Source organism: Haliaeetus leucocephalus, unplaced genomic scaffold (assembly GCF_000737465.1).
Source record: "Haliaeetus leucocephalus isolate CR32 unplaced genomic scaffold, Haliaeetus_leucocephalus-4.0 Scaffold311, whole genome shotgun sequence".
Classification (NCBI taxonomy): domain Eukaryota; kingdom Metazoa; phylum Chordata; class Aves; order Accipitriformes; family Accipitridae; genus Haliaeetus; species Haliaeetus leucocephalus.
This window is the reverse complement of record NW_010972747.1, coordinates 4,850-28,743: the sequence shown is the minus strand read 5'-3', so window position 1 is coordinate 28,743 and position 23,894 is coordinate 4,850. Positions and strand designations below refer to the sequence as shown.

The 23,894-nt window shown below is 49.4% G+C and overlaps 1 protein-coding gene and 1 long non-coding RNA gene across 4 annotated transcripts in view; both read left to right on the top strand.

Annotated features, from left to right (window-relative positions):
- Positions 1-7,805, top strand: part of MCL1 (myeloid cell leukemia 1) — a 16,172-nt gene extending 8,367 nt beyond the window's left edge. The window contains exons 3-6 of one of the 2 annotated variants that reach the window (XM_010571210.1): positions 5,680-5,747; positions 6,233-6,360; positions 6,882-6,964; positions 7,206-7,805. In XM_010571210.1, coding sequence (XP_010569512.1) covers positions 5,680-5,747; positions 6,233-6,360; positions 6,882-6,908 — 223 coding nt within the window. In that variant the 3' untranslated portion in view covers positions 6,909-6,964; positions 7,206-7,805. Of the gene's footprint in view, positions 1-5,679; positions 5,748-6,232; positions 6,361-6,881; positions 6,966-7,205 lie in introns of those variants that run through there. The other variant, XM_010571211.1, reaches the window with a different exon arrangement.
- Positions 7,806-8,321: 516 nt separating this feature from the next.
- LOC104834108 lies at positions 8,322-17,560 on the top strand. Of its 2 annotated transcripts, none has more exons than XR_774582.1 (3): positions 8,322-8,440; positions 8,888-9,151; positions 11,804-12,658. It is a non-coding gene; the product is annotated as an uncharacterized LOC104834108 (long non-coding RNA). The 2 variants fall into 2 exon arrangements; XR_774583.1 differs by lacking the exon at positions 8,322-8,440 and adding an exon at positions 17,523-17,560 and having other exon boundaries at positions 8,448-9,151; positions 11,804-12,333.
- Positions 17,561-23,894: the final 6,334 nt, after the last annotated feature.

The following is a 23,894-nucleotide window of genomic DNA, read 5'->3' as shown; positions in this document are numbered from 1 at the left end:
GGGGGGCGGGGGGGGCGGGGGGGCGGGGGAAGCGGGAAGAGGGGGGGGGGGGGGGGGGTGGCGCAGGGGCCACTCCAGGTGCTGCGTTCATCTGCTCTGGTGTCCCAACCTGCGTCTCCTTTGCATCCCTGGCTAGGCACACCATCGCCCTGTGCTGTGCCCCTGGCCTGCACTCAGCTGAGCACTGCAGGGCACCATGACAGCTAAGCCCCTGTGCCCACCTGCAATCCCCACAGCTACCCTACACTCACCTGGAACTCCCCCTGCACCCCCTCTGCCGCCCCCTGCACCTACCTACAACCAGCACCATGCTTGGCTCAGCGCTAACTCACACCCAGCCCCAAATCTGGCCTCCAGCCCAGCTCTGAGTCTCACACCCTGCACCCACCCATGCAACCCCCTCTCCCCTGAGCAGCTCACACCCAGCCCAGGTATCAGTAAAGCCTGGTAAAAGCCCTGGGGCACTCTGGAAGACAGCAGGACTCTTTTGAGGGCCATGGCAAAGCCTGGCAAAAGCTCTGTGGACCTCTCCAAGGCAGCAGGGACCCTTGTGGACCCTGGCAAAGACCAGTGGGAGCCTTGGGGCACTCTGGAGGGAAACACGGCCCTTTTTGGGCACCAGGAAAGCCTGGGAAAAGCTGTAAAGATGCTCTGGAAGGCAGAAGAGCCCCTCATGGGCCTCAGGAAAGCCTGTCAAAAGCTGTCAGAAACTGTGGAAAGCAGCATGGCCCCTTGCTGGCTTCAGCAAAGCCTGTCCAAAGCTGTCACACACTGGAATGAAGCAGAGCCCTGTCTGGACATTGGCAAAGCTGGTAAAAGCCCTGGGGCACTCTGGAGAGAAGCAGGGCCCCTTGTGGGCTTCGGCAAAGCCCAGGAAAAGACATCAGATGCTGGAGAGGAATAGGGTCCTACATGGGCCATGGCAAAACTGGCAAAAGCCTCAGGATGCTCTGGAAGGCAGCAGGGCCCCTTATGGGTTTCAGCAAAGCCAGGCTAAAGCCAACAGACACTTTTGAAGGCAGAAGAGCCCCATGTGGGTGTCAGCAAAGCCCGGCAGGAGCTGTAGGAGACTGGAAGGCAGCAGGCCCTCTTGTGGGCTTTGGCAAAGCTCAGCAAAAGCCATAGGAAACATGTTTCACGATGCCTCGTAAGACCTTCCTTGGGTACCACAGCCCTCTTTCATCTCTGCAGTGCACTTTGGACCCCTCTTGCGCTCAGAACCATTCCCAATGCCTTCTTTGAGGCCCAGAACACATGTTTTATCCTCTATGCTATCTCGAATTGCTCTGCTCAGTCCCCTCTTTGCCATTTAGGGTACCTCCATTTGGCCCCTGCCCCTCTGACAACATTTGTACTTTGTTGAAATCCCCTTCAGAGTTCCTCATTGTTGTAACTGAGGCTTCTTTGGTCTCTCTGCCCCCCTCAAGACCCCTCTGCTCCCTTTGCTGAGCTCTCCTGAGACATCCCCAGTGCCCCAGAGCACTATTTTAGCTCGGGAGGACACTTTCACCCCTTTTTTCCTCAGAACCCTTCCTGAGTCCATATTTGTTAACCAGGTTGGTCTTTTTGTCCTCTCATCCTTTTGGCATGCCTCCATTCAGTCCCCGGCCCCCTGAGGGCATCTGTACCTTGTTAAATTCCCTTTTGAGTTCCTCATTGTGTCCCTAGGACTTCTTTGGTCTCTTCGGCCTCCTCTCTAATCCTTGTGACGATGTCTACTGTTCTGTCAGAACTTTTTTTGAAGTCATCTTTGTGCTCCAGAGCAGTCTTTTTGTTTCTATGCCTTATAGTATGTTTCTGTTCGGTCCCTGGTACGCCAAAGATACCTCTTGTCAGCTCTGATCTCCTCGGGTTTTTCAGGGAAGGCGAGAGCCTTCTCTTGCTTTCGTAGTCCTACAAGATGCATTTCTTGTATTTCCATGCTTTTTGGGATGTTTTCTATCCTTTGGGTCCATCTATTTCTGTTAAGGGAGTTAGACCATTGAGGCGTCTTGGTGACTCACGAGTCGCTGGTGATTTACAGTCAATAATTCACTTTGCAACCAGAGATACATTTGTGAAGGGATTCGTAGGGGATCTAGTTCTGCTTTGCTGTTCAGCGCTCCCCAGAATGCAGCTCTGGTGTAAGTTAGGAAATACGGCCGGTCTTGCTAGAAACATAGCCACATGCTGCTTGATTTCTTCGATCGGAAACTAAAGCACGTCATTTCTGCTATTGCATTTAATGGGCGACTTTCCCACATGCGTTAGCGTGATCTCAAGCTTTTTAAATCTATTTAAATACAAGTTCGTGTTTGTCCTAGTAAAGTTAACTACCAATCCAGTCCCACTGCTGGCGTGGCAGGCGAGGCGGTAGCGAAAGAGCAGGCGTCGTCATTTCCGGTAACGGTCCGTCCCTTTGTTCGGCGCCCAGCGCGGGGCCGAGCGCCCGCCCACGGCCCGCCCGCCAGCCCCTTTCCCGGGGCATTGTGGGAAGGTGGCGGGCGGGGCTCCGTGGGCAGGAGGCGCGGCCGCCCCGCCGGGAGCGGGGTCGGGCCTGGGCAGCCGCGGGGCGGGCTTCGGCCCCTTTGGGTCGGCCGCGGCTCCAGCTGGCCGAGCTGTTCGGGCAGCTGCGTTCTGGCGTGCAGAGCGGTCGAGGTGTGGGTCTGAGGTGGGAGCTTCGGGGTGAGTCTAGGTTGAGCCGTGTCTGCGGTAGAAGGTGCATCTGTGGTCCACAGCTTGTTGTTGGATCAGCGATCGTATATGGGGTGGTCAGGAGTTGCAAGGTGGTTTAATATGCTGCATTCTCGATTTTTTTGTTTTGGGTGCGTTGCTATTTTTTGGCATTTCTGAGTTTACTGTAGAGGGAACCTTGTTTTTTTCACTGGTTCTGCCGGATATCATTGAAGTTGCTGACATCATATTTTTCTGTGGGACTGATGGTAAGATCATCGAGCAGGGGTTAGGGTGAGCATCTTCCATCTATCTGGAGTTTCAGCATTTCTCAAGAAAGCAGCAGGCATATTGGGCACAGTGTTTTTCAGGGCATGGGACGGCTTGTTGCCTTTCCCGATCACCCACAAGGTACCACGTTGTCCCTAGAGCCTTTGCAGCATGCAGCAGGCCCTTTCCAGGCTATAAGTGTCTGAAATTCATTTACTATGTGGGCCTGTAGTAGAGTGCAGAGCCTGTGGAATGTCAGAGGACAGGAGGTACCTGCAGGAGGCAGGGCAGGGCTTGGAAGAGGTGCTCCTGAGGAGCAGCTGACACAGGGAGTCCAGGGGTGCAAATACAGGGCAAGTAGCTGTTGGGAAGGAGCGGGGTTTCTTCCCCAGCAGTTAAGAAGAGAAGGGGTTTCTAAAGTTTCAGGACTGAGGGATTGGTTGGGAAAGAGAGGTGGGTTCATCAGTTGTCCTCAGACTGGTTTTGCAGTCAGATTTAGCTGTCGATGAGGTCTGTTCAGTCTGAGTCATTCTGCAGCCAATACAAGGTACGACAAAGCTACGAGAAATGCAGTGTCAACCATCTGGGCCTCTATGTCACCATGCATGGAGCTGACTGTCAGATGGGTCTTATCCCCACAGGAGGTCCTGAGGTACAAGCTCTGGTGACGATAGAGCTGAAGTGGATGACAGGCTGTTTGGAATTAAGTGGTAATGGAGGGGATAGGATGATTTAAGGGTGTTTTAATAGGGACATGCCATAGCTTAGGTGTGAGCATAGGAAACTCCGAACTATGGCTCAGAAACATCAAGGGCCAGAGACGTACCAGGATCACCTGTACAAAGCAGGCCACAGCGGGAATAGTACCCGTTGCTCATTTGGTATGTGAGATGTACATTAAAATATACTGGCCAGAACTCTGAGGTCTCTGCTCCCTTGTGCCTTTTAGTCACCACATTCCCTGACTTAATTTTCATGTTCATCCCTTCACCGTCCATCCAGGTGTCATGGTCACTGCTACTTAGAGGCATTGACACGGCACTTATGTCCGTTGCAGATTTCTGGCACAGTCTTCCCTGAAATTTCTCAGAGAAGAATATGTACATTATGCCGGCTCATAATGGTCTCTGTCCAGGGGCCTTTTCTTTTTCGCAGTCCCTGGGCACACAAGCCGCCTCCATTATCCCAGTTTTACTTTTTTCCCTTAACTGTCCAATGAGGTTTGCTTTAGTATCAGTCATGGCAGTTAGGTTCTCTTGTCCTTGTTTATTGTGTTTTCAGCACCAGTTTCTGTAGCTGTAGAGTGTCTGTTTTAGATCTTGAGTCGCCACGTCACGCCATTGTGGTTTTTCCCATTGGCTGGCCACCTCTGTAATAGCATAAGGGGCTTCGTAGGTAATTGGGCTTGGGTGTGTGGCAGGTACACCCGCCCCAACAGGAAATGAAACTTTTCTGGGCAGGAAGAAGAGGAAAAAAACCCACCTCCATAACAGGTGTCTTGAGCCACTTTCAAGGCAGGCCTCATCCTCAGGACTTCATCTGTTGGGCAGTCTTGGTTGCCACGTTCAGAGCTCTTGCAACAGAAGGTAAGAATTGAACTGCAGGCTGAAAGCAGAATAAGAATCCAAAAGGCAGAAGGAAAACCAATGTTCCCAAGAATCAGAAATTCAGAAAAGGATGGAGAAAGCGGTAATAAAACTTCCCCTCAGTACAGTACCTGAACACATACAGGATCTTTTCCTTCCTTTCAAGCTTACAAATTCCTCATAGGAATTCAGCCTGTGTCAAAAATTAAAACAAGTTTTTCTTCTTCTTTTTTCTTTTTGTCCTTCTGTAATGGCACTGTGTGTCCTCCTGCAAGGCTCTTGGAGGTGTGAAGGAGCTCCCTGCAGCACACGTTGGTTCTTGGAAAGTTGATAAATTCAAGGACTTGGCTTCTTTAGTGAAGATGAGCTTCAAGTTCAGGGGTTACATTGGTGCTTTTGTTTGTTTCAAGTCTGTCCCAAAGCCCATGGGACGTGCTCAAATGATAAATCAGATGCAGGTAAAGACCGTGGGGCAGACTTGGTCTGTGCTTCACTCTTATATCTTCCAGGGCAGCTCTGCTGAATTGTGGTTTCTACAAGAAGCTGTATGTTGCACAGGGTCCCATAACTAGTCCTGTGCCTGTTGCAACCCATCCAACCTGATCCATATCAGGGGCAAGCAGCAGAAACAAGCCTGTTTCTTTCCCATTGGTGCCTCGTCTCCAGTGTAGGGAAGGTTTTTCTGGGAAGGTAGGGAGAAAGCTCCAAAGAAATCATAAATATCACCCCAGAAGAGCCTGAGACTCCTGCTGCTTGAGGGCTAGGCTGGTGCTGACTTGTGGGTGGACTCTAAGATGCTGGGGAAGAAGGGAAACAACATGTAGCAAAAAGGCTTGTGGGAGAAGGATCTGTCAAAACCCCTTTTCTCTGGGTGGAAAAACCCCCAGCAAATGCTGACAGCCACCCAGGAGAAGTAGAGTCTCCCAAGGAAGTGGAGGAGGGATCTCAGAGGGGTTGCATGGGGCTGTGGGTTCCAGGGACAGAGTGAGCCCTGAGTCCTCTATGAAGTGAGGGGAATAAAAAATTGCTTTCAGGCACAGTCATTATGGCAACACAGAGGCTTCTGGTAAGCTGTGCTTGTTTACTTGCATCATCATCACAACAACAATAATGAAATCCATTTCCTTACTCTTTCTCTCTGTGCAATGGATGTCACTGTTGCTCTCCACAGGAAAGTCACCAAGTGCTGGATCCCTAACCTGGGATGGCAGGGAACAGAGTTCTGCTCCTCCTGGGTGAGTGCGGCAAAGGGGTCTGGTGGGAAGCGTGGTGGGGTCTGGTGCCTGCTGTCCTTCCAGGGGATGGACAGCCAGTGTGGATGCCAGGAGGTAATGTGTGCCCAAAGAGCCCCAGTGAGCTTCGGGGGCTGGAGGACGAAGACTCCATCTCCAGCACAAGCTCTGCTGGGCACTTGTCCCTTGTACCTCTTTGGGGCTGGGGGTTTTGTCTGGATAGGGTTTTGCTTTGCTCAGGGAAGGGGGGATTTTCGTTTATCCTGCCAGGCTGAGGAGATTGGACGGAGCAGTGGTTGTCCCTGTCACAATGTAGGCTCAGGATTTCCTCCTTGGGGTGGTCTCATTTATTGGGGAGGAAGGAAATGGGTCCAGCAAGGCTGGTGGGTATGAGCGTGGTGAGGGTGGGGATGCCATGCTCTGGAGCGGTGGGGTGTTGCTGGTGGGTGTCTCAGGGACCTGGCAGGCCTTGCCAAACCCTCCCTTCCACAGGCTCATGTCCAAGGCCAGCATTGCTCCCTTCTATGCCAGGGACGCTGCAGGAGACCTGGCAGGCACATCCCAGGAGTGCTCATTCCTTCTTCCTTTCCTCCTCTCAGCTCAAGCCCTTGTCCTTGCTGGTGAGTCTGTTTGCTTGCAGAGTTACGGTGACAGTCCTTGGGGCCCTGAACAGTTCTTGCTGAACAAGGCAACAGGCCTTAGTGTCCCCTCAAGCGGCAGCAAGTCATGTTGCGACTCTGCTGTCCTTCCACGTGCTGCCTGGCTCAAAAGGTGTCTGGCAGCACTGGGCACCAGGCACAAGCCCTGCCACCCCTCTGAAAGATTAGACAGTCTCCCCATATCCCACCAGTGCCCTAGAAACCCCAGTGAGCATTGGGGTTCTGCCCTCTTCCCCGCTTCCAGAGTACGTGCTCAGGGTTGGGGGCTCCCCACCATGCATGCTGTTGCACTGATCTCTGCTCTGTCCTGCTCCTCCCTCCTACCTGGACCTTCGTGGCTGCAGAGATAGCCATGCTGACCCTGGACCCACCCTGGAGCATGATACTTCCAGGAGAGAGCATGATCCTTAGGTGCTGGGGCTCTCGCTCACTGTGGCAGCACCCCACAGCTTGGTACAATGGCAAGCTCTTGGCACCCACAGATACGTACACCTACAGGATCAGAATGAGTGTCAAAGCCCTGGCTCCAGGCACAGCAACTGTGTCACCCTGACTGTCTCCTATGGTGAGTGACATGACCCAGGGATGAGCCCTGCTATCCTCCTGCCCCAAGACCCCTAGGCTTCGCTGTGGACCTGCTTGTCCTGCCCTGGGACAAATGCAGCTCCTGTGGGGTTAACAAAGGCAACGCTGTTGGGTTTGGGGTGCTGCAAACAGGGTTATGGGGGCTTTTGCCTCCCCTCCTCTGCAAAATGCATCCCTCTTTCAGGGCCCCTTGCAGCTGCTGCTGTTGGGGTGTCTTCCAGACTGGCTGACCCTCTAGGTCCTGTTGTACATGGTGTTCAAGGGGGAACTGCTACCCATGCAGTGCTGGGAATGGGATGGCAGGGCACATCTTCGGTGCGGTATTACAGAGATGGAGCTGGCATCACTCTGCGATACACCTCAGCAGAGCAGCATTCCATCTCCTGACCTGAGACCCACCACAGTGACAGGTATCACTGCTCCTTTTCATCGCTGAAAGGCAGTCTTGGGTTTTATACATTTCCACTGAAGGTAAATTCCTGTATCTTTGGGCTCTCCGTCTTCCCAGGGTCTCATCTGGTGGGAGCTACAGGACAGAGAGGGTGAGGGGTTCTGTATGATGTCTGAGCTGGGTCTGTGCTACCAATGCCAGTGCAGGAAACCTGGCACCTGCCCACCACCAGAAAAAGACGTGCCCGGTCACAACCCCCAGCCTGGCTCTAGGACACTCCCCACACCCATCTTGGGGTCTCGGCCCTGCACAGCCTTGGTGGGGTGGGAAGATTGTCCCTTCCTTCCTGCATCTTTAGAGGTGATGCAGCCCCAGAAGGTCCATCCGACAAGATGTGCCCCATCTCCCCCCTTCCTCACACTGTCGCTCCCACAACTCTGATGTCCCATGCAGACTGATACACCAATCCCTGGGGCTTGCTCCGGGCGAAAAAAACCTCCTGTTCCACATGTTCCCTGTGCTGCTTCTCCCCCCTGGACCTTTAAAGCAGTCGAATGCAAAGGACAGAAACGCTCCAGCCACTCGGGTGCTTTTTGGTATGGAGGCAATGAAGATTAGTGCCCGGGCTGCGAGTGGGGAAAGGGCAGGGAAATGCAAGCCCCGTACCCCCAGTACGTAGTTCCCGTCTTTGGCTGGTCTAAACTGGGCTGAGCTGTCAGTCATTTCTCATCCAGCTGATGCCCGGAACAGCATCGTCCAGCTCACCGCTGCCGCCCGGCGACGAAAAGGCGGTACTGCAGCTCGGGCGCCGCTTCTGCGCTCTACGCTGCCGTCCGCCGGTAACGGCGACGCGATGCTGCGGTGCCTGCGGGTCCCTGCCCCCGCCGCCGCTCTCGCTGCTGCTACCTGGCGGCCGAAGCGTGGCGCTGCAGCCGAGGGTTCGCGCGCCGGTTCTGGCCCCTCCTGCGCGCCCTCGGCGACCGGCGCATGCGCGGTCCACGGGAGCGGCACGGCGGCGCCGAGGGCGCGGGTGTCGGCGTCCGCGGGCGAGCGCCGGGACCAGCGGTGAGGCGAGCGATCCCCTTCGGCGAGGCTGGGGGGCGTCTCCTGCCCTCTGGCCGCCCGGGGGTGGCGGGACGGGAAGCTTCAAAGCTGCCGCTGCGGCAGGCTCCCAGTCTGCTGGAGGCGAGCCGGGCCAGGGCAGCCCCAGGGAGTTCTCCGAGAGCTGACAGAAGGCCAGAGCGGACGGAGGCGGACACCCCCCGGGCGCAGCCGCTGGGCGCCTCCCCAACTCGCCAGAGCTCCCCCGGAGCCTCCCTCGGCCCCGCTCGCCCCGTGCAGCTCCAGCCCCTCCCCTGAAGCCTGTCCTGTAGCCCCAGGCAGCCCCCAAGCCCTGTCGTGGAGGGCAGCGAGCTGGCCCTCAGTGCACCTCCAGGAGCCCCTGCAGAAGGAGCAGCTCTGGCGAGTGGCAAACTATGGTAATAATGGTCGCTGCTTCTTTCCCTCTCCCAGAGGCTGCGCTGAGGATGCCTTTGTCCGTTCCTCCCTTGGGGATGCTGTTGACTGCACCCGCCTCAGGCTTGTGTGGGCTGACTCTGCCTGGTCTTGCTCTACTCGCAGCATGGGAGCAAAAAAGGGACAGGCGGAGCGCTTACTGGCTGTGGGCAGGAGCTGCTGTAGCTGGAGAGGCCAGAGAAAGGTAAAGATGAAGAAATTGAAGGCCATCTGGCCAGCAGCTGCCTCCCGCTGCAGGCAAGAGAGAGCCTGCTTCTCCAGGTGAGGAAGGATCCCTCTTTGTAGTCCGCAGCAGGCCAGGCTGCCAACATGCACTGCAGGGTCTGTATGTGTCACCAACAGTGCCGTACGGCCACACAGTGCACAAGCGAGCGAGCCTACCTGCTCCCTCTTCCTCTCTCCCTTTCTCTCTCTCTTGTTCTACTGCTCCGTTTTCTTTTTCTATCTGCACTTTTGTCCTGCTCCCTATCCCTCTTTTGTTTTCATCCTCTGCCTCTGTCCTGCATCCCATTGCTGTTTTTTCTTTTTCCATCTCTTTGCCCTGATCTGCATCTGTCTCTTTTTTTCCACAATTTCTCTGGCTTGTTCCCTGGCATTCTTTTCCTCTCTGTGCCTGTATGTGCTGCTCCGTGTCCCTGCCTTCCTATCTTCCTCCCTCCTTCCTTCGCTTTCTCTCTGTATCCCTTTGTCTTGCTCACTGTCACTGTTTTTTTTCATTCTGTATCTCACTGCCCCTCTTCTCCTTCCTGTTCATCTCTTACTCTCTCTGACCCTTTGTGCTGCTCCCTTGCATCCTACTCCCTCCCTCCCTCCCTCCCTCTCTATCACACTGTCTTGCTCCTGATCCTGCTCTTTCTTTCTACCCTTCTGATGTGTGTGTCCCCCAACCCCTCCTTTTACATGTCCTGGTCTTTCTACATCCTTCTGTCATTCTCCTTCTCTTCCTCTATCCTGCTGCCCATCACTATTTTTTTTCTCTTCCATCCCTTTGTCGTGCTCCCTGTCCTTGTCAATCTTTCCCTTTGTTCTGCTTTCAGTCTTTGTTTTCTCCATCTGACTGTCCTTGTCCCTGTACCTTCTTCTCTCTGCTCCTCAGCCCTGCTCCCTCATCTTACTCTTCTTTCTGCCATGCTTCTCTTTTTCTCTGGACCCTCTGTGCTGTTCCCTTTCTTTTTTTTTCTCCAATTGTCTGTTGTCTTACCTGTCCCTCTCTGTCTCTCTTCTGTCCTGCTCCCTGTCCCTATTATTTCTTGCTTCACCTCTCTGTCCCTGTTTTTTCTGTCTTGCTCCATCTCCCTGTCATTTTCTTTGCTGCTCTCGTTGGCTTTCTATCCCAGTGTCCTGCTCGCTGTCCCTCTCTCTTTTGCAGTATCCCACTTTCTGGCGCCCTGTCCCTCACCTGTTTTCTATATGCCTCTGTCCTTCATCCTGTCTTTCCTTGTCCCTCTGTTCTGCTACCCATCACTGTCTTCTTTTTTCCTCCATTGTTCTGCCTTGGTCCTGTCACTCTCCTCCTCTCTCTCTCTCATGTTTCTTTCTCCATCCCTGCCCCACTCCCTGTCCTTTTTCTCCTATGCTCTGTCCTCCATCCTCCTCCTAACTTTTTATCTGTGTATGTCCGTACTGCTGCCTGTCCCATCATTTGTTGCTATATCCCCCTGCCCAGCTCACTGTCCCATTATTCCCCTCTGTCCTGCTCCCTGGCCTTTTTTCTCATCCTGCAGCCCAGCACTGGTTTTCCTTTTTCCATCTGTTTGTCCTGATCTTTCTCTCTTTTCCCCTCAATCCCTCTGGCTTGTTACCTGTCCTTTTCTCTCCTTCCTGCCTTCTTTATTCCTCTCATTCAATTTCTTTCTCAATCCATCTGTTCTGCTCCCTGCTCATCATTTTCTCTCTCTGTCCCTCTGTCCTGCTCCCTGACCCTGTTTTTCTTCTGCCATGTCCATGCAGGGCTCCTCATCCCTTTTTAACTGATTTCTCCACCTCACTGTCTTTTTCCCTGTACCTTTCTTTCTCTGCTCCTTAGTCCTTCTCCCTAACTTTATTTTTCTCTTTCTGTTCCTCTATCCTGTTCCCCACTGCTGTATTTTCATTCTCCGTATCTGCTGCTCCAGTAATGACTGCTGAGTTGTCCCGGGGGAAGGGTGAGTATACAGGCACTGAGCCCCAGAGCAGACTCACTCCTGGGACTTACATGCATTAATGAATAAACACTTGCTGTGTCCTTTTCACTCATGGCTGTGTTTGTAGTCCTTTGTACTTGGTGAGTGGCTGTCATAATGTCCAGGGTAGCAGGTTACGTAGTGGGTGTAAGGGGCCATGGCTGGGGCTGTGGAGGAGCCCCAGGGGGGGCCAGCGAGGCTGATGGCAATGGCCCCTCTGTGTAAATGGGCTGCAGCCCCAGAGTGTGGTGCTGCTGGGGCATGGCTGCCTGAGAGTGCTGACAAGCTGAGAGGATGTTTCCAACAGACAGGTTGACAGTCACTTGGAGTCAGGCCCCATCAGGGCAGCTTCTGGGGATTTTCTGAGAGCTGGTGGAGAGGAGGCAGGAAGAGGGGCAGGAGATGGCTGCCCCCACCCCTCCAGGTACCTGGAGGCCTTCCCACCCCCTGGAAAAGGCCCTGAGTGCCTCACCAACTCAACAAAACTCCAGCCCTGCTCACCCCATGCAGCTGCTCCCAGCTCCAGCACCTCCCCTGAAGCCTGTCCCATAGCCACAGACTGGCCCCAGACCCTGTTCTCAGGGCAGCAAGGTGGCCCTTGAATATGCTTTATTGCACCATAAGTGCAGGTGCCATTAGCATCAGTTTGGGGAAAGAGCGGTGTCTCCAGAAGCTCCTGGAGAAGGAGAGGTTCCTGCCTGAGGAGAACTACCGTCATCACTGTGGATAACAGTTGCTTGTTCTTTCCCAGAGGCAGCACTGAAGACTCAGTTGTCAGTTCCTCTCTGGGGATGTTGTTGACTGCCTCTGGCTCAGGTTTGTGTGGGTTGCCTTTGGCCTCATTCTCCTAGCGGCAGGGGTGAAAAGGGATAGCTGGAGACTTACTGGCTGTGGACAGGAGCTGCAGTGGCTGAAGCTGGAGAGGCCAGAAGAAGGTAAAGCAGCTGAAGAATAAAATAAAGGGCAGACAGGAGACAGCCTGCCTCTCCGGGTGAGGAAGGATCCCTCTTAGTGCAGTTCTCAGCAGATCTGATCGCTAATGTGTACAGCAGGGTCTGTATGCATAACCAAAAGCACACTACAGCCATGTAGTGTGCGCATGTGAGGCTATGTATGTATCTGGGAAGCCTCATGTTTTAAGAGCTGTAAGACACCAATCTATGCTTTTAGGTGGATGACAGTCAAGTGACCAGAGCTACAGAGGAGGAGTGGGGGGAGAGAGAGACAAAGACATGTCCAAACTGTCAAATTCTCCCAACACCTCCAAGAGTGGGATCTGCAGTGAGTCCTGGACCCTTGGGGTCATGTTGCCTCTCTACTGCATCCCAGGTCCCTCCCTGCCCCCCCTTCTCTCACTGCTGTAATTTTTTTCTGTTTCCCTGCACCTCTCCCTCTCTCTTTCTTCAAGTCCCCCTCTTTCTTTGTTGTTCTACCCCTCTGTTTTCTTTTTCAGTCTGTGCTTCTGTTCCCTGTCCCTCTTTTTTTGCACCCTCTGCCTTGCAGCCTGTCACTATTTTTGTCTTTCTCCATTTATCTGTCTTCCTATCCCAAATTTTAATTCCTCCCTGTCTGCCCTTTAGCTCTTCACTGCCTGCCCCCCCCCCTTTTCTCTGTCTGGTGCTGTGCCTCTATTTTAAAATACCTCTTTCTCTGCCCTGTATCCTAGGTATACTTTTTCTTTCTTAGATTCTCTCATTCCAGGTCCCTGTCCCTATGTTTTAATTTCTTCCCTCTCTATCCTGTAGCCCATTTTCCTCTTTACTGCTCACTCTCCATCTGGCTTACTGTCCCTATTCTTTAATTCCTCTCCCTCTCCCCTTTAGCTCATCGAGTTTTTTTGGTATTTCTGTCTCTCTCTGTCTACCCCACTGTCACCTTTTTAAATTCCTCCCTCTCTACCCTGTGGCCCATCACTAATCTTTGTTTTTCTCCATCTCTCAGTCTGGTTCCCTCTCCCTTCCTCCTCTCTGGTCTGTAGCCCATTGCTATTCCCCCACCGCCCCACCTCTCTCTCTGTGGCTCCCTTTGCATATTTTTCAATCCCCCCACCTCTGCCCTGCAGCCCATCGCTGTTGTATTGGGTTTACGTGGCAAGGTTTTGCTAGCAGGGGCCGGCAGGGGCTACAAGGGTGGGTTCTCTGAGAGGGCACTCGGCGTTGCCCCCATGTTGGGCACAGCCAGTTCCAGCTCCACGATGGATCTGCTGCTGGTCAAAGCTGAGCCTATTGGCAATGCTGGTAGTGCCTCTGTGATGACATATTTAAGGGTGGCTAAAAAATGCTGCACAGAAGCTGTGATAGAGAAAATGTGAGTGTGAAACAGCCCTGCAGACACCGAGGTTGGCGAAGAAGGAGGAGGAGGAGGAGGTGCTCCAGGCACCGGAGCAGAGGTTCCCCTGCAGCCTGTGGGGAAGACCATGGTGAGGCAGGCTGTCCCCCTGCAGCCCAGGGAGGTCCAGGGTGGAGCAGATGTCCACCTGCAGCATGTGGAGGACTCCACACCGGAGCAGGTGGATGTGCCTGAAGGAAGCTATGACCCTGTGGAGCCCGTGCTGGAGCAGGTTCCTGGCTGGACCTGTGGAGAGGAGCCCACACTGGAGCAGGTTTCCTGGCTGGACCCATGGGAGAGACCCCACAGTGGAACAGAAAAAGAAGGAGGAAGGAGCAGCAGAGACAACTCGGGGGGAGGAAGTAGAGAAGTCAGGAGTGAAGATGAGCCCAGGAAAAAAAGAAAAGGGTGGAGGGAAGGTGTTTTTTAGATTTGTTCTTATTTCTCATTATCCTACTCTTATTTTGTTTGACAATACATTAAATTAATTTCCCCAAGTTGAGTCTGTTTTGCATGTGACAGTAATTGATGAGTGATCTCTTTGTCCTTATCTCAACCCACAAGTTTTTTTTGTTGTATTTTCTCCCCCTGTCTTGTTGAGGAGGGGGAGTGATATAGAGCTTGGTGGGCACCCGTCGGCCAGTCAAGGTCAATCGACCAGAGTTTCCTTCTATCAGGCTCCCTGTTCCTATATTTTAATTCTTGCCTATGTTTCTTGTACCCCATCGATTTTGAAACTTACTTTCTATTTCTCCATCCCTATTTTTTTAATTCTTGCATATGTTTCTTGAACCCAGTCACTTTTTAAATTTTCTTGCTACCTGTCCATCTTTCTGCCTCCCTGACTTAATTTTAATTTCTTGCACCCTGTCGCTTTTCAAATTTCCTTCCTGTGTCTCCCTCTATGCAGCTCCGTGTTCCTGTTTTTTTTAATTCTTGTCTATGATTCTTGTATCCTGGTGCTTTCAAAATTTTCTATGTCTCCCTCTGTCCATCTCCTTCCCTGTCTTTAGTTCATAATTCTTCCCTCTCTGTCCTGTACCCTGTTGCTTTTTATATTTTTTCCTGCATCTCCCTCTTTCTATCTCCTTGTCCCCATTTGTTAGTTCTTGTGTATGTTTCTTGCACCCTGTCACTTTAAAAAATTTTATTTCTGTGTCTACCTCCATCCGGCTCCCTGAGTCTATATTTTATTTCTTGCCTAGGTTTCTTTTCCCCTATCATGTTAGAGTTTTTACCTATCCCTTGTCTTACCTCTATCTTGTCCTGCTGGTCCCTTCTGCCTCTTTCTCCTCCTCCCTGTCTCTATTATTTGTTACTCCATCTCTCTGTCCCTGTTTTTTTCTCAATCTCTCTGCTCTCCTCCCTTGTCCTGCTCCCCATCCCTCTCTTCTTCACAGCATCCTGTTTTCTGGCTCCCTGCCCCACACCTCTTCTCTATGTCCCTCTGTCCTCCTGCCTTTGGGCGCTGAGCCTTGTAGCCAACTCACTGCCAGGATTTCTTATGTGCATTAATGAGTAAATTTTCCCTGCCTCCTCTGTGCCCCTGGATGTGGGTGGGTGCAGGGGAGGGGGTGGTGTGCTGTGGGGCTTTGGCAATGGCCCCTGTTTCCGATGGGCTCCAGCTGGGGCTGGGGCAGCCCCAGGTGTGGCCAGTGATGCTGAGGATGGGGCTGGCCCTGGTGGGTGAAGGGGCTCCAGCTGTAAAAGGGGCTGCCTGGGCAAGCCTGCCTGAGGGAGCTGATGAAGGGGAACTGGCTGAGGAGGGAGTCCAAGGGGGTCCTGCTGGCAGGTGCCTCCAGCAAGGAATGGCCAGTTCCTGCGATGAGGAAGGATCTCTCTGAGCCATCCCCGACAGAGCAGACCACCAGCACGCGGTGCTGGGAGCTCAGCACCTCTGTCGGCTACGTGCGTGAGCTGCCGTGTATTGGGGAAGCCTTGTGGGTGAGGAGCGTTGAGGTGTCCGCTGCGTGCTGCAGAGCGGGTGAGGGCCAGGCAGGTGGCACTACGGAAGAGGAAGGGGCAGAGAGAGAAGCGTCGTGGCAGTGAAGGTCTCCTCGCCAGGAGCTGTGGTGAGTTGCACGTTCTCTCCTGTGCGTCTCGGTCCATCTTTGCTGCCCTGCCCAGGTCCCTGCCTGTCCCTGCTCCTGTCTCCCTCTCTGCCAGCCCGCCTACCTGTCTGGCTCCCTGAAAGTTGTTACTCTTCTGCCAACTTTGCCCTGTACCACTTCACCTACTAATTTTTTTCTATGTTTCCCTCTCTGTGGCTCCCTCTCCCTATTTTTTAATTCCTCCCTCTGTCCTGTACCCTGTTGCTTTTAAAATTTTATTTCTATGTTTCCTTCCATCCATCTCTATTTTTTAATTATTTCCTGTGGTTTTTTTGTACCCTGTCACTTTAAAAATTTTCTTATTGTGGTTCCTTCTATCCATCTCCCTGTCCCTGTTTTTTTAATATGCCTGTGTTTTTTGTACCCGATCACTTTTTAAATTTTCTTTCTACATTGTCCTGTATCCATCTCCTGTCCCTATGTTTTAATTCTTGTCTATGTTTCTTGTACTTGATTGCTTTTTAAATTCCTTCTATGTCTTCCTCTATCTGGCTCCCTTTCTTGATTTTTTTTTTTTTTTTTTTTTAAATTCTTCCCTATATTTCTTGTACTCCATTGCTATCTAATTTCTCTTTCAACAACGCCCTTTATCTGGCTCCTTTTCCCTAATTTTTAATTTCTTCCTTTTTTCTGCATACCCTGTCACTTTGTAAATTTTCTTTCAGTGTTTCCTTCTTTTCCCATCCCTGTTGCTATTTTTTTCCCTGTGTTTTTTTGTAGCCTGTTACTCTGTAAAATTTCTTTCTATGTCTCCCTCTATCCAACTCCCTGACCCTATTTTTTTAATTCCTCCCTTTCTGTCCTATACTCCATCAATTTTAAATTTTGTTTCTATGGCTACTTGTATCCAGTTCACTGTCTTTATTTTCTAATTCTCTCCTGTCTGTCTTGTACCCTGTTGCTTCTTCAATTTTCTTTCTATGTCTACTTTTATCAAGCTCCCTATTGGTATTTTTTAATTCTTTCCTGTGCCATGTACCCCTGTTCTTATTGTTTAATTTATTCTTGTCTTCCCTTAAAGCTGTTGCGTTTTAAATTTTCTGTCAACATTTATCCACTTTGCTGTCCCTGTTTTTTGTTTTCCCGTCTATCTTGTACCTTGTAGCTTTTAAAATTTTCTTTCTGTATCTACTTTAACCAATTCATTGTCTGTCCTGTACCCCATTGTTTTTGAAATTTTCTTCCTATGTCTCCCTGTATTTTTTCCACCTGTTCTTATTTTGTAACTTTTTCTTCTTCCCTTAATGCCTCCCTTTTGAAATTTTCTTCCTATGTCTTTATCACCCTACCCTTATTTTGAAAATTTTCTTGTCTTTCCTTAATGCCTTTGGTTTTTACATTTTCTTTGTATGTCAACTTTTATCCAGTTTTCTGTTCCATTTTTAATTTTTTTTCCCTGCTTGTCCTTTACCAAGTTGCTATTTAAATTCTTCTTTCTGTCTACTTTAACCAATTCACTGTCTTTATTTTTAAATTTTTTTTCTTGTCTGTCCTGAACCTTGTTGCTTTTTCAGTTGTCATTCTATGTCTACTTTTATCAGGCTCCCTATCCATATTTTTCATTTATTCCTGTCTGTCCTGTACCCTGTTACTTTTAAAATTATATTTGCATGTGTATGTCCCTTTTTTTATCTTTTTTCCCATCTGTCTTAATGCCATTCTGTATTGCATTTTCTTTCTATGTCAACATTTGTTATGTTTGCTGTCCCTATTTTTTATTGTTTTCCTGTCTTTCCTGTACCCTGCTCCCTTTTAAATTTTCTTTCTATGTCTCTGTTCATCTATTTTTCTGTCTCCATTTTTAATTTTTTTTTTCCTGTGTTTCCTGTACCACTTAACTTTTAAAATTTTATTTCTGCGTGTGCTGGTTTTGGATGGGTTAGAGTTAGTTTTCTTCACAGTAGCTGGTATGGGGCTACGTTTTGGATTTGTGCTGAAAACAGTGTTGATAACACAGGGATGTTTTCGTTATTGCTGAGCAGTGCTTACACAGAATCAAGGTCTCTTCTGCTTCTCACGCCACCCCACCAGCGAGGAGGCTGGGGGGGCACAAGAAGTTGGGAGGGGACACAACTGGGACAGCTGACCCCGACTGACCCAAGGGATATCCCATGCCATATGACATCAAGCTCAGCATATAAAGCTGGGGGAAGGAGAAGGATGGGGGGGGACATTCAGAGTGATGGCATTTGTCTTCCCAAGTAACCGTTGCATGTGATGGAGCCCTGCTTTGCTGGAGATGGCTGAACACCTGCCTGCCAATGCGAAGCAGTGAATTAATTCCTTGGTTTGCTTTGCTTGCGTGCGTGGCTTTTGCTTTACCTATTAAACTGCCTTTATCTCAACCCACAAAGTTTACCTTTTTTTCCCTGATTCTCTCCCCCATCCTGGTGGGGGTGGGGAGTGGGAAAGCAGCCGTGTGGTGCTTAGTTGCTGGCTGGGGTTAAACCATGATGGTCCTTTTTGGCACCCAATGTAGGGCTCGAAAGGTTCAAGATAATGACAGATTTGATTTGAATGCGCTTGATCAAATTTATAGCTGTTATTGTTGTTTAGCTATTAATCAACAGGCTTCTGTGCTTGCCATGGCACTTGCTTGCCTTACTGTATATTAGAGTCTAGCGCTCATCAGCGGCTGCTTTTTGTTTTCGCTGCTTGCTGTAGTGCTGTACTGCTTATCATCTTATTCTGCTGTGCCTGGGAACATTTTGATAACAGCAATGGTGATGCACAGGGGCTGGCAGATGGCCAGGGCATCGCTGCTGTTTCTGTGGTGCTGTACTGGACAGGCTGGAACTCCAGTGTGAACTCAAGTTGAAGGGACTGTGACCTGCGGATGAGTTCATGTGGGAGCAGGACACCCTGAAGTGTCTGTGGCCATGGATAAGCCCATGCCAGAGCAGGTACATCTCGAAGTGTCTGTGGCCGCAGTTGTGTCTGTGCCACAGCAGACGTACCTCTGAAGGGATTGTGGCCCAAGGGTAAGTCCACACTGCAGCAGGTATTGCTTGAAGCATCAGTGGCTGTGCTGGTCACGCTGGAGTACCTCAAAGCGTGTGGCCATGGATAAGCCCACGACAGAGCAGGTACACCCCTGCAGGGACTGCAGTCACGGGAAAGGCCATGTTGGAGCAGGTTTACTTCTGAAGGGACTGTGGCTGTGGGTAAGGCCGTGCTGGAGGAGGTATATCTCCGAAGGCATTGTGGCCCATGGATAAGGCCATGCTGGAACAGGCGCACCTCAAGGCAACTGTAGCTGTGGATAAGTCTCTGCCGCAGCAGGTATACCCCTGAAGAGACTCCAGTCTGTGGATAAGTCCAAGCCGGAGCATGGGCAAGGTGAGGAGTTCATTGCAATGTTAAACCCTGTGGTCTGGTCCAAAGGGACCAGGGGTGGAGATTGTAATGGAAATAACTTTAAATTGTAACCCATGATTGAGTTGTATGTTATAGGAATTAATATAGCAGGAACCACCCAAACCAATGGAGGCCAAGCCTTACAAGAAGCAGCGCAAGCGCAGCAGCGACCTGACCTGAGCTGGCTTTGGTGCCCAGTAACTCCACGCAACACACCACCTCTGCTGTCCTGAGTGACCACTGTGACAGGTGGAGCCCAAAGTCAGGGACTAAATTAACTCAGTGGACATTTTGTGGACGTTTTATGGACATTTTAGAGGGGTGGTCCATAGACTAAGAGAATATCTGTATGTTGTATCAAAGGATGGGAAGGGAGGTGGCGGTTAATGAGGATGTATTGGATAGTGTGGGACCTGAGCGTGACGTAAATGGTGTGGAATAAGGGGTGGAGAATGTGCTGGTTTTGGCTGGGATAGAGTTAATTTTCTTCACAGTAGCTGGTATGGGGCTACGTTTTGGATTTGTCAGAAAACAGTGTTGATGATACAGGGATGTGTTAGTTATTGCTGAGCAGTGCTCGCACAGTGCTAAGGGCTGTTCTGCTCATCACCCTGCCCTGCCAGCAAGCAGCTGGGGGGCACAAGGAGTTGGGAGGGGGACACAGCTGGGACAGCTGACCCCAACTGCCCAAAGGGATAGTCCAGACCATATGATGTCATGCTCAGCAATAAAACTCGGGGTGGAGGTTGGCTTTATGAAGATGGCTATTACTACTTTTTAATTATTGCCTGTCATGTAACCCATTGCTTTTAAAATTTTCTATGTCTACTTTTATCCAGTTCACTGTCTTTATTTTTTCATTTTTTGTCTCTGTTCTGCACCCCATCAGTTCTAAATTTCTTTTCTATTTCTCAGTTTTAGTTCACTGTCACTATTTTTTAAATTTTTCCTGTCTGTCCTGTGCCCAGTCACTTTTAAAATTTTCCTTGTCTACTTTTATCAAGCTGCGTATCGCTATTTTTTAATTCTTTCCTTGCTATTGTCTACCATGTTGCTTTTTACATTTTCTTTCTATGTCTACTTCAGCCTAATTACTGCCTTTATTATTTCTTTATTTCCTTAATCACAGTTGCTTTTAAAATTTTCTGTCTGCTTTTATCCCATTCGCAGTCTTTATTTGCCTACCTTTATTTTTTAATTATTTCTTGTCTTTGCTTAGTGCCCTCGCTTTTTTGATATTCTTTCTATGTCTGTCACTTATTTTTTTAATATTTCTTTTATTTTCCTAATCCCCCTCACTTTTTAAACATTTTTTCTGTGCCTACTTTTATACCCTTTGCTGGCTTTTTATAATTATTTCTTGTCTTTCCTTAGTGCCATCGCTTTTAAAATTTTCTTTCTGCATCTGTTTTAGTTTGCTGTCCTTATTTCATAATTTTTTCCCTCATTTCCCTAATTCCTATTGCTTTTAAAATGTTCTTTCTATGCTTCCTTTTTTCCTGTTGATGTCTTTATTTTTTTAATTATTTGTCTTCCTTTAGTGCCCTTGCTTTTTAGATTTTCTTTCTACATCTCTGTTTTAGTTTGCTGTCTCTATTTCATATTTTTTCCCTTTTATTTCTGTTATCCTGTCCTGGTTTCAGCTGGGATAGAGTTAATTGTCTTCCTAGTAGCTGGTACAGTGCTATGTTTTTGAGTTAGGTATGAGAAGAATGTTGATAACACTGATGTTTTCGGTTGTTGCTAAGTAGTGTTTAGTCTAAAGTCAAGGATTTTCCAGCTTCTGATGCCTAGCCAGTGAAAAAGCTGGAGGGACACAAGAGGTTGGGATGGGACACAGCCAGGGCAGCTGACCCAAAGTGGCCAACGGGGTATTCCATGCCCTGTGACGTCACATCTAGTATAGGAACTGGGGGGATCGTTGCTTGGGGACTAACTGGGTATCAGTCGGTGGGTGGTGACCAATTGCATTGTGCATCACTTGCATATTCTGTTAAGGAATTTTCCGTCATGGGTTTCTCTAGGTTTGCTTTATTAACAACTCAGACTTGGGCCACTACCGCAGTGAATGGTGAAGGATAACTCAAAAATGCCTTCTATATACACAGTTTTACAAAACATAATGCAATTGATGTCTTGTCAAAAGAAGTTATTGGTGTTCTTCTATGAACTTTCAGTTCTCTATTCTCCAGTGGTTTCAAAAGTCCAATACATTTTCCTGTCTCCACTGATTCTTACTGTCTTGTCCTGGTTTTTCTGAAGTTAGTGGTTCTAGGCAGAAGGTCTCCGGTCACCACAGTCACTTATCTTCTTACACATCAAAGATCACCTTTGAATTTCTGAGAATCACTCAGGTTGTTTTATTAATTCATCTTACTCTAAAGTTAATCACTTCTATCTATTCTTATGTCTTAGGTCTAAGATGTATGATCCTTTTTGTGTTGATTCAGCTTGACTGGGTTTTAAGCCAGCCATGGTGAGGGCTACACAAGGGACAAATAAGCAACTTATACATATTGTTTTATAAGCACCTGCATTCTGTTAATCACATCTAAAACAATCTCTAATCATTAGTTATATGTCTGCTATGAATGGTCTTAGAAACAATGAGGCTTAAGGCCTAGTTCCCTTTACATAGTTTAATCCTTTTATTATTATTATTGTAATTTTATTAATATTATCATTATTATTAGTTTCTTCTTTTCTGTTCTATTAAACCATTCTTAACCCACGAGTTTTACTTCTTTTCCCGATTTTCTCCCCCATTCTACTGGGTGTGGGGGAAGTGAGCGAGTGCCTGCATGGTGCTTAGTTGCTGACTGGGGTTAAACTATGACAGTCCATTTTGGTGCCCAATGTGGGGCCCAAAGGGTTGAGATAACGACAAACCTGACCAGAGCTTGTTAAAACAAATTTGTTACAAGCATTCATTATATTGGTCTAAGAGCCACTGCTCACTATGTTGATTTTTGTGTTCTTAGAGTTATTGCTCTCGTTTTTAAAGTTCTGTTATGTATCACCTCACTTGCTGTGTGTAGTCCCTGTGCTGCTGCTCATCATCCATGGGAGGCAGATTAAGCTTTTCGCTTTGATGTATTGTGTAATACTGGCTTATGGTATGATAAAGTTATCAGTTGTGGGATGAATCCAGTATTTGAACTCAGCACTGTCGTCACCTCTATACTTTGGGAGCCATCTGTGGGAAACTATTAGTAATGACACCCTTTACCTTACCTCCTCGGAAAGCCAATCTATGGGTGGGGTACCTTTCTTCCCCTCTCCTTTCTCTTTCAGTCCAGTTACAATGGTGTTTGAGAATTTTGAAAAATTTGAATACTCTTGGGATGTTGAGACCAGTATGGTCCTAGTCTTACTGCTAGGAACTAGCATGGTCCTCAATGTGTTTCAGCTCTTCTTTAAGGTTAAACAACTATTTAAGAAGATCACCCAGAGATCTGCCCTGAGGCTGGATAATTATGAGTGACAGGGTGTGTGGGGTAGTATGGGCAAGTACCTAGAAAAGTGGGCACCTCCAGTGTTTTGGAAATTCACCCCTGAACAAGTGCAGAATCCGGAAGAACTAGTAAAATATTTGGAAAAGGTATACTGTCACCCCAACAATTCCAGAGAGATACAAATCGCTACAATGTGCTGGGGCCTGGCCCATGCCTATCCCCTGTGCAACACCACTCAGTACCCTCAAGGGGAAGAGAAGGTCTTTGGATCTAACAAGACTACAAGCACTGTGGTCACCCAAACCTCGGTGATGGGCACCGTGACCCCCCCCAGCCCCGGCAACGAGCACTGCAGCTACCCAAACCCTGGTAACAGGCACTGCGGCCCCTCCGGCCCTGATGACAGACGCTGCAGTTACCCAAAACCCGGTGAGTGGTACTGCAACTGAACCAGCAGACCAACCTGCACCAGTATCAGTTGCCCCCATACAGAAGAAGAAACATACAATAATATCAGTTTGCTTAGCGAAGGAAGAAGATGAGCCAGGGTCATCATGGGAACAGGAAGAAGCAGAACCAGAGGTAATCACCAGATCCCTATCCTTGAGTGAGCTGTGAGATATGCGAAAAGATTTCTACTGCCACATAGGTGAGCATGTTTTCACCTGGCTTCTCCAATGCTGGGACAATGGGGCTAATAGCTTGGAACTAGAAGGTAGGGAAGCCAATCAGCTGGGATCACTTGCCAGGGAAGGTGGCATTGACAAGGCAGTTGGAAAAGGGACACAAGCCATCAGTGTCTGGAGGTGACTCCTGTCAAGCGTGAAGGAAAGGTACCCCTTTAAGGAAGATGTTATATGTCAATCAAGCAAGTGGACCACCATGGAAAGAGGTATCCAATATCTGAGGGAATTAGCTGTGCTAGAGATGATTCATTATGACCCAGACAACACACAATTACCCAAAGATCCAGACGAAGTCCATGCACATGACCCATGTGGCCCAAGTTTGTACGGAGCGCAAGATTGTCCTCACTGGCGATACTGACCTGGAAAGATGAAGAGGCACCAATGGTGGATGAAGTGGCTCGCCAACTCCGGCAATATGAAGAAAATCTCTCCTCCTCCCTACAAGCCTGCATTTCGGCTGTGGAGAAGCTGTCCCAGGATTTCCAGCAATTCAAAGAGGATATGTCCTACTCCCCACCTGTAAGGACCAATGTCTCAGCTATTAGGAGTGAGCGTTCCTCTGCCCAAGAGAGAGAATATAGAAGGTACACACCACGAGGTGCCCTGTTGTTTTACCTATGTGATCACGGAGAGGACATGAGAAAATGGGATGGAAAACCTACCTGTCTTAAATGCACGGGTACATGAGTTGCAGGAAAAAACCACCACAAAAGGGGATTCTACCAGGAAAAATGCCGCTCCAATTTCCAAACAGAGTAGAAGGGCTGATTTTATTTCCGATCCTCTTGAAGGGACTTCTGAGCCAATTTTACGAGAAGTGAATACTGAATACTCTAACCAGAATTAGAGGGGCCCTGCCTCCAGCCAGGTGGAGGAAAGGGATAACCAGGTGTCCTGGGTTC